The sequence below is a fragment of the Triticum urartu genome, chromosome 2A (assembly GCF_056163025.1).
Source record: "Triticum urartu cultivar PI428250 chromosome 2A, HENAU_Tu73, whole genome shotgun sequence".
NCBI classification, from domain to species: Eukaryota; Viridiplantae; Streptophyta; class Magnoliopsida; order Poales; family Poaceae; genus Triticum; species Triticum urartu.
The window spans coordinates 67,300,290-67,310,267 of record NC_141874.1 but is presented as its reverse complement, the minus strand read 5'-3'; the positions used below and the strand labels follow the sequence as shown (position 1 = coordinate 67,310,267).

General features: G+C 45.7%; 1 protein-coding gene and 1 pseudogene across 1 annotated transcript; both read right to left on the bottom strand.

The window, feature by feature from the left end:
- On the bottom strand, nt 1–822 carry LOC147983794 (uncharacterized; annotated as a pseudogene).
- Nucleotides 823–4,514: 3,692 nt separating this feature from the next.
- Nucleotides 4,515–5,279, bottom strand: LOC147983793 (uncharacterized). Its single transcript, XM_087540869.1, has 2 exons — nt 5,095–5,279; nt 4,515–5,013 (listed from the first exon to the last, which is right to left on the bottom strand). The coding sequence occupies exons 1-2, from the start codon at nt 5,277–5,279 to the stop codon at nt 4,515–4,517; spliced, it is 684 nt and encodes a 227-aa protein (XP_087396995.1).
- Between the last annotated feature and the right edge of the window lie 4,699 nt (nt 5,280–9,978).

Here is a 9,978-nt window from a genome sequence, read left to right as displayed (position 1 = left end):
CTACTCGTCGGAGTCGCCGAGGTCCACGATCTCCCCCCCCCCCCCAACCCGTCGTCGTCGCCGTCGCCGTTGTCGCTGCTCTTGCCGCCGTCGTCCCAGTAGCCACCGTCGCCCTCCTCCGGAGCCACCTGCGGTTGCACCGCTTCGATGGCCGCCGCCGCATCCAGTGCGGCCTGCAGCTCGGCGGCCTCTCTCGCCTCAGCGGCCTGCAGATCGGCGGCCTCTGCTGCCGCCGCCGCGTCGAGTGCGGCCTGCAGCTCGGCGGCCTCTCTCGCCTCCGCGGCCGCCGCTTCTGCCTGCGACGCCCGCAGTGCAATGAGATAGCCAGGGCAATCGTCGGGGTCGCCGTCCTCGCAGTGCCAACTGCTCCGGCGGGATGTCGACGACGGGAGGGGAGGCGGGCCGGGCGATGGCGGGAACCGGACGGCGGGACGAGCTCGAAGACGGTGCGGCCGCTGGAGGGGGACGGCGGGGCCGGCGCGGGGCGGAAGACGAGTCGCGCGCGGCAGACGATGAACCGCCCGGGCCCGACGACGAGCCGCCCGTCCGCAACTCCCGACGAGCCTACGCGACGACGGCCCAGAAGTTCTTGCCCTTCCAAAATCTCGCGCGGCCAATGATGTTCCACCGGCTGCCCTCGTGTTGGCAGAGCTCGTCCGGCGTCGCGCCGGGCCCCCTCGTCGGGTACCCATCGGCGGTGATGTGGAACGCGCGAGGCAGACGGCAGCCCGGGGGCACCATCATCCCGAGATGGATGAGCTCGTCTGTCTCCAGCGTGCCCAGGCTCGTCGGCCACGAGCTACCGCCGCCGTCGGACGCCATGGAGGCCGCCGGGAAAGGGAGTTCGTCGGCGGTGGAGCGAAATGGTGGGTGGGGTGAGCGGGTCGAGGAGCGCCGACTGAAGTGGGGGAGGCAGACGGGGCGACGAGCGGCGTTTTAAAGGCAGGCGTCGGTGGGTGGGGGAGGCCGTTCGGTAGGTGACCGACGCCCGGCTTAACGCCGGCATTAATGGCGCATCGGGCCGGCGGCCGCGTCGGGAACCGCCCTTGACCGTCGCTTAGAAGGCACGCAACCGCACGTCCACACACGTCGCGCCGTGTTATTTTTGTTTTTGTCGTCCAGCCGACGCCACGTCGCCACGAGTACGTCGCTCGATAGGTCGTGTTGAATTTTTTTTTCTCCACGTCGCCACGAGTACGTCGCTCGATAGGTCACGTCATTTTTTTCTTTGGTCGTCCTCGTATGTACGCGGACGGACGCGTGTACGGGTAGTCGGCGTAGAGCCTCGTCGCGCGGGTACAGCCCCGTCGCGCGGGCGGCGGCTTTTTATGTGCTGGAACGATCCTACCCTTTTTAATGAAGGGATACGGTGCGATCTCAGCCGTTGTTGTGTTTAGGGGGTTGTACCGAAGAAGAAGTGTAACTAATTTCCTTGGGTTTCAATCATTTGTATGTGTCCGGCTTAACAATGCACAACTCCATGTAGACTAGGCGAGCACTACTCCACCGCAAATGAAAAACCTCCAACGGTAAACTAATTAGAAAAGGAAAGAAGCACGCCAATGTTACCTCGCTTGGCTGTCATTACATCTTGCTGGAGTAGTGAAGCATAGGAAAGAAGTGTGATTCTCAAAAAAAGAGGGAGGACGCGTATAAAGGGGGCAAGAAGGCAATAATAATTCTGATGCAAATCCAATGGATACTAATAGTAGTAGGTTCTCCAGCAGTTCGGTGAATGACCAGTTAGTTTTTGTTTTCGAAATGCAAGAATAAAATGCACACACCTCCGGTTTACAATATCCAAAGAGATCTCATATCAAACATGTTACGCAAGATCACATTTTGATTACTTCTAAATTGGAATGGATATGCAAGATTCTTATAATAGAGCCAAACAGCCATTTGTGGCCGAAACTTCTTCCTTTTTCTTTGTGAGAAAAAATTTGTTTTATAACCCACTTAAGAAGATGCATGACATAATAAACTCCTCCAGGATATTGTATGCATATAATATGTGACAATCCAAGGGTCGATATATACTTGTCTCACTAACCGCTCTTTAATAAATTAATAGTGAATTTGAACACACACACACACACACACACACACACACACACACACACACACCTGTGTGTGTGTGTGTGTCCCTCTTTCTCTTTGCCGATGGTATTTGTATTTCCAGCTATCGGGTTGTAACCTCGAAAGATTCAAACAAAAGTTACATGGGAGCTGTGAGTTGATTGGCAGGACAAGACACAAGCTCGTCTCTTCTCATGCAGAGATTCTTATAACAGTCAAACAGTCATTTGTGGCCGAAACTTCTTTTTTTCTTTTTGAGAAAAAAATCGTTTTATAACCCACTTAAGATGATGCATGATGTAATAAACTCCCCTAGGGTATTGTATGCATAGAATATGTGACAATCCAAGGGTTGATATATACTTGTGTCCATAACTGACCTTTAATATAAATTAATAGAGAATTTGAACACACACACACAGAGGGGGAGAGAGAGCCATGTGTGTGTCCCCCTTTCTCTTTGTCAATGGTATTTGTATTTCCAGCTATCGGGATGTAACCTCGAAAGATTCAAACCAAAGTTACATGGGAGCAGTGAGTTGATTGGTATGACAAGACACGAGCTCGTCTCTTCTCATGCAGAGATAGCGTCTCCTTTGTGGTTTACACAAGAAACACCGCCTGGCATGCATCCTTGCCCCGCCCAGAGAGCCTTCACTCATTGACTATCTCCCATCGCTCATTGCAAAGATTGTAGGAGACTAGCTTGTTGTCCCACCCAAAATGGGCACGGCCGTCAAGTCACCGACACCTAAGACCTTGACCTATCCTATAACCAGCTGGTTTACAAGACACAGACAACTAGAGGTGGTCAGTATCTGTCCACTAGTGGATTGCTAATATCAGAGGTCAGAACGTTATTGCCTTTGAAATTTGAAAGGAAGGTTGAAAGTACTTTTGGCTCCTTAGACATCTGAATTGTATCCTCAGACATGTGAACTTCTAGTTTGGCCCTCAAATGCAGCTAGTGTTCCCTTGCGGTGAAATTGTTTTGTTTCTTTTTTCTCCATTCAAGGAGATGTGTGCTAGATAGGACAACACTGGATATATCATGTAACCGGTAGTATTTAGTAGTATGTACCACGACACAAAATTGTGATGTTTTTTGTACCTACTTGTCATTATATATGCATTACGTGAAGATTGTTCAGCCAAATTTGCAAATGTGGGTATTATTTTTCTCCGCTGCATTTCTAATGCGGATTAGGATGATATTCGATCTCCACATGGACTACACACCAAAGCATAGAACAATGGATATCACACAAATTTATTGAAGCCTAGGACAATGTACATCACACAAATATTTTTCACTCGGGTAATAAAATGCACGCATTAGGTTTAAAATAACGAAACGTTTTAATCAAGACCCCATTTTGATTACTTGTGGGATTCTCTTCTTGTAATACACTCATACGATCATGTGCAAACTAGGCTATGTGGACATCATTGCACTACTAATGCTTGCGCAGACTACAGTTCTAACACATATAATAAACTTTACAGCTATGAAATACTTGCAGCTAGCAACTAGAGGAGAGGCATATGGCAATAGGATTTCCAAAATAGGATAACAACTTTCCCTGGTTGCACTTTGTTTGATCTCCATTGCAATAAAATAGATGGTAGCTAGGTTCTATCTCCCACGTACGTCTACATAGTAATACTTCCTCTCTGTCCCCCATTTCATGACTAACACGCTAAAGAAAAGAAAAAGAAATTTCACGATTAATTTGACTAACTAAACGTGTGATATATTTCACAAAATTATATCGTCAGATTCATATTTCAACAAAGTTTCCAATGGCATGAATTTTATGACATAGGACATAATATTATTAATAAAAGATATTTTCAGAATTATATCACGCAAAATGAGGAGATGCCATGTAAAAGGGGACAGAGAGTAGTGCACGCCTATTTGCACTCTCAAACATTGACAAACACCATATAGGTTGGTCTCACCCCACCAAACACAAGAGAAGCCTAAACTGCAGCACACGGTTCACTGACGACCACACATTACCGTACACCATCTTAAAGTTTAGTAGTAATAATTTAGTTCATCTCCAAGCCTACTATCCAATGCTCAAATGAACTAAGACACATGACAGTAACAGCAAATTAAAGGGAGTACTGAACTGATTGTAATAAAAAAATCAGTGCAACCGGGAGTCCCATGGTAGTTTGGAAGAAGAAGCCTAACGTGATTTTGAGGGCATGGCTGAGGCAGTCTGACAGCATCAACGACGGCTTTCTCCTCCTTCCCAACTCCCACACCAACTTGTGTCTGGAGCTTACAACCTGGAGTATAGAAGCTAACAACTGGAATCAAAGGGCCGAAAAGACAATTGTCGCACACCTTCCTCACCCGCTCCGAAGGGAGCTCAATTGTGAAGATGCCAGCAACCGTGCTCACGAAAATGGTGTTTGCTTCATTGGCGAAACCCCATGACATTTGGTGATTTTTGCAAAGATTCAATACCACCAATGGGGAGCAAATTGGCCATTTCGATGACCCGGGTCTGTACCCATTGCGCGCGACCGGCATCCTCCAGCTTCCATAGGTAGAAACACGACTCGAAGGACATGACAGCTCCCAGCCCACTGTTCCCCGCCGGCATGAGGACAATTCTCATGTCGAACGACCACTCCGGCAACCGCGGTGATAGGAAGATTTTGAGGCGGTGCTTGGCCAAGTCATACTCGAGGATAAAGATAAACCCCAGTCGACTGTTCGCGAAGTACAAGTGGGAGCTCCCTACGAGCACCGCAGGATCCTCAACATCAGGGGAGAATTCCATGGTGGTCGGATTCGGATCGCCCAAGTACCAGTCTGCGACGAGTACATGCACTCGGAATGGCTTTCCATGGCAGGCGCGGTGGGCGCACCCGTTAGCCGCGCAGAGCACGGCCGCGTTCACGAAGTGGACCCTGTATGCCGAGGGCGCCGACAACCGCCGGTATCCCGTGATTGGCTCCTAGAGAAGGAGGTCCCGGGCTCCCTCCCCTGACGCGGAGATGAAGAGGGTGCATCTGTGGCGGCAGTCGAGGATCCGCCGGAAGCGGCGGTCTGGGACGGGTAAGGAGAAGGGTGTCACGGTGGCGGGGACCAAGCAGGGGAGGCGGTGACCGTTCGAGTTGTGGAGGAAGCCCAGCACGGAGGGTACCCCGTGGACCTCGTGGAGCCGGTGGAGCATGGCCGGCTGGAGGCGGCGTGGCTCCAGGGCTTGGAGTTGAGTGAGGCCCGAATGAGGCACGATGGGTCGTCCGGAGGGGTGCGGGTGAGGATCTCCGGGACAGGGTCTTCCAGGAACACCGCCCGCTTGTCCAGTGAGAGTGGCGCCGAGGTGGCTAGGGAAGACTGCTTGATTCGATCAGCTAAGGTCCTTCCCAGTGCTCCATGTTATACAGATGCTAAGAGTGTCACATAGGCAAAAAAAATGATGTGGCAAAGCAATTAAAGAGGGGAGAGGGCATTATGGCAACCTCAGGAAGAAACAATGCTAAGCGTGTGGACCTAGGCAAAATGACTATCAACCAGTGCATGAAGGTGTTTTGGTGTTAAAACATTAAATGAGGAAGGCTTAGCTACAAAAGCTAAGCACCAATGCATTGAAGAGAGTAGTGCTAAGGCTTTTAATGCATTTAGCACCTCACCTTAGCATTAATGCATCGGAAGAAGCCTAAACCAGATCAGAAGGAGGTTCCCTGTTTTCCCAAATGAGAACTGATCTTCTTCTTTTTAGTAAAGCATCAATTGCGTGCTGTATTAATTCCGCACAATTATACTCCACAGAAATGAGAACTGCTCTTCTTCTTTTTTAGGAAAGCCATAATGCACATATGCACTCTTGAGAGTTCTTTTCCCAAGTCAGCTAGCTTCACGTTGTAGAGTGTACAAAACACTTTTTATTACAAAAGTGGGAAAAACATTTTCTTGAAAAATGAGAGCTTGGTTATACTATGTCCCATATAACCATTTTCTAAGTCAACTTCATAGTTGTATTTTTTCATGTTGCTTGGTTATACTATGTCCCATATAACCATTTTTTTCTCAGACAATTTTCATTATCATTTGCAATGTCTCTTGAGATTGAAACACCGATAGCACCCGGAGAGTGACGATATGCATGTCTTCCATTATCCAAAATAACTTCATAGTAGTATTTTTGGCATTGCATTTGAAAGTAAAATTTCAAGGGATGCTTAGATCGGACCACACTAAAAGTTGAGAGAGACTGATCTTTCTTCATCCAAAGGATAGTCTGCAAAACAATAAAAATGGTTGTACAACCAAAAATCCGAGCCGTCCGGGTTTTGTTAAAAGAAGAACAATGCACATGTACAAACAAAAGCCTGTGCAATCCCATTTTCTAAACAAATTACTCTATAATATGCACACACAATTCTCTTTTTTTTCATGTAAAACAAAGTGTGCACGTATGACAAACTTTACAGTATGCAACACGATCCCATAACCACATTTGTACCTAAATAACACACTATTAAAGGAGGGGATTCCCACTTTAACCATGTTTTTGCATAGTTTCTCTGTTTTAGTTGAATTTTTTCACGTTGCTTGGTTGTACTATGTCCCATATAATATTTTTCTCGTTTTTTTTTTCATGATCACTTGAATGCCTCTTGAGATTGAAGCACCGATCAATATCACCTGGAGAGTGACAGTACTCTTCCATATATCCAATAAAATTTCATAGTTTAGTATTTTTGGCATTGTGTCCAAAAATAAACATTTCAAGGGATGCTTTGATAGGACCACACTAAAAAGTCAGAGAGCCTGCCCTTAATCCATCCCAAGGATAATCACAAAACAAAAAAAAATGCAGGTACAACCAAAAATCAGGGCAGTCCAGTTTCTTTTTTGCTCGAGAAAAGAAATACAATTTGCATGTACAAACAAAAGACGGTGCAGTCCAGTTTGTCAAAATAAATTATTATTATATAGTAAGCACGCACAGTTTTCTCTAAGTTTTTTTTTTTGCGTGTACCACAAAAATGCACAAATGACAGATTTTTTTATAAAGTATGCAATGCAATGACAGAGCATTTGTACCGGTTGATCCGGGTAAAACCGTTGTTGGACCCGGGTCTCAAGGGAACCGAAATCAACTGCCCGGCGTTACGCCTGAAAGACAAACTTAATACAGCATGGGACACAAATAAGAAAAGGATTTGTACCCGTTGATCCGGGTAAAAACACCGTTGTAGCCGGGTCTCAAGGGAACCGAAATCAACTGCCGGCGTTACCCTGAAAAGAAACACTTTATACAGCTTAAAACGCAAATAAGAAAGACGCCGATAACTGCCACACGTATGGCATATACGATATGCGCCCACACACCGTGTGTGGTGTGAGCAGGAGGCAGCCCACACGGGCTGTGTGTGGGCGAATATTAGAATTGCCCACACGTGTGGGCGCGGCTACTTCGTGCCACACGCCCAACAAGTACTACTCATCTTCACCCCGTGCGTGTGGCACGAAGCAAAAATGCCCACACGTCCTGACGCAGCTACGTTAGGTATCCCGTGGGATGACGATTTAGTTGTCATCCTGGTTGGCAGATGTAGTTATCCGGGATGGCAAGTGTAGTTGTAAAAGCATGGCAACTCTATCTGTTTTGGTTAACTATAGTTGCCATGTCTAATTTATGGTAGTTGCCACGTGTAATCAAACCGTGGTTGCCGTGTGTGATTAACTACTTGCCACATATGGTCAAAACAGTAGTTGCCATGTGTGTTTACCTAGTTGCGACGTGTGGTCCAACCATAATTGACATGTATTGTTAATCACAGTTGTCATGTATGTTTATCTAGTTGCCACGTACGGGCAACTGCAGTTGCCGTGTAGCAAAAAATCACAGTTGCCATGTATGTGTACCGAGTTGCCACGTTCGCGTAACTGCAGTTGCCATGTAGCAAAGAATCACAGTTGCTATGTGTGTACCGAGTTGCCATGTTCGCGTAACTGCAGTTGCCATCTATAAGGTAGTAGTGTCGTGTGGGCGAAAAGCAATTCGCCCACACGCGCATGATCTAGTTGGTGGCTGTGTGGGCGAAAAGCAGTTCGCCCACACAATGTAGCTGGCAAACAGCGTGGTGCGGGCGTGTGGGCAAACTCTCCAACGCCCACACAACAGCCCCGTCCTACGTGGCACACCAAATCCACCTTTTCATGTCAAGAATCGTGCAAAGGACAGTGAACGACGATCCAGACGTGTGGGCGAGTTGGATAACACCCACACATATGAGCGTTAGTGTTTTCGAATAAGAATAGGATTTCCCCCGAAAAAAAAGAATAGGATTTGTACACGTTGAACCGGGTAGAAACGCCGTTGCAGCAGGGTCTCAGGCAAATTTAAATTAACTGACGGCCGGCGTTACCCCTGAAAAGAATAACTTTATACATCATGCAACATAATAGCAAAATATTTGTACCCATTGATCCGGGTAAAAACGCCGTTGCACCCGGGTCTCATGGAAACCGAAATCAACTGCCGGCGTTACCCCTGAAAAGATGAGTTGTTACTACCTTTTCACTGTGTCGCTTTCGCTGGGAAGAAGGCGCAATACGTTGCTGGCTGTCGCTTTCAGTTTCATGCCTCACCCAGTGCCGCCAGTGACAGTTCTGATCAGTTTTTATTTCAGAACAAGTTCCGATCAGGACCATCAGGTGGACAGGTGGTATGTAAGTCGTTTTTGGTGTATCCCTGTCAAAAAAAAAGTTGCTCTTGGTGTAGCAAGCCAGCCGAAGTCCCAATCTAGGAAGACTCTAAGAATGCTCAACGGCACAAAGCGGAGGAGACGATGCAGATGCAGCTGGCTTGCTTCACTATGTTGATTGATCAAATTTTGTTTGTTTTCAATTCTAACTTTTTGTTTCTTTGCTTTGAAGCTGCTTCATGTTTACATGCACGAATGTAACCAAAAAACACTGCGTAGCTGTAATTGCACCGGCGACCGGCAACCCAATTAACAAGCATGGGCGGGAATCTACGGGCCAGGGAGACCCACATTTTCCAATGCTTTTCGTCATTGCAACCGATCCCATCCATGAAACGTACCATAAATCTCGCAAAAAGGTTAAGGACTCTCCAGCAATTGAGGTGGTATAAAGCCATGCATCCACTGCGCACAGAAAATTCAGCAGTTCAGTTCCTTGTAAAAGAAATACCTAAGTAACAAAGCTCTCATTGCAAAATAAAATCCATTTCGATTTTTTACATTTTTTGTTTTTCCTATTATGTTTTTGCTTTTATCTTCCTTAAAGTAATTCGGGATTTTTTAAAAGTTCCAAATTAAAAAACAATGAATTTTGAAAAAACATTCAAGAAATGATAAATGTTTCGTGGATTCAAAAAGTGTTCGTTATTCTGAAAAAATGTTCACGAAGTCAAAAATGTTAGCGAATTTGAAAAATGTACAGAAATTCAAAATGTTCATGAATTTTTTAAACATGTTTACAAAAATAAGAAATGATTTTAAATTACAAAAGCATTAATTTAGAAAATTTCCCATGCATTTTGAAAAACAGGTTCGTCAAACAAAAATGTTTATGAATTTCAAATAATTTTCCCATATTTTAAAAACATATTAGTTGATTCAAAAATGTTCCCCGGTTCATAAATATGTTCACAATTTTAAAAAAATGTTTCCAGATATAAAAAATGTTCGTGGGCAAACAAATGTTCCCAAATTTGAAAAATGTTCAAAATTTCACAAAACAATGTTTGCATGATTGAAAAATGTTAACGTTCAAAAATAAGTTCATGAATTCGAAAAGATATTCACAAAATGAAAAATGGGAAACAAGAAAGAAAATTGAAAAGGGGAACATGAAAAAAGAGGAAATGAAAAAAATGAAAAAGCAGGAAAAAA

What these genes read in the sequence shown, in the direction of transcription:
- LOC147983793 (XM_087540869.1), bottom strand. Translation starts at nt 5,279, where the DNA reads ATGCTCCACCGGCTCCACGAGGTCCACGGGGTACCCTCCGTGCTGGGC. An exon ending in TGCACCCTCTTCATCTCCGC is followed by an intron (nt 5,014 to 5,094) that starts GTCAGGGGAGGG and finishes CTCGGCATACAG; the next exon opens with GGTCCACTTCGTGAACGCGG.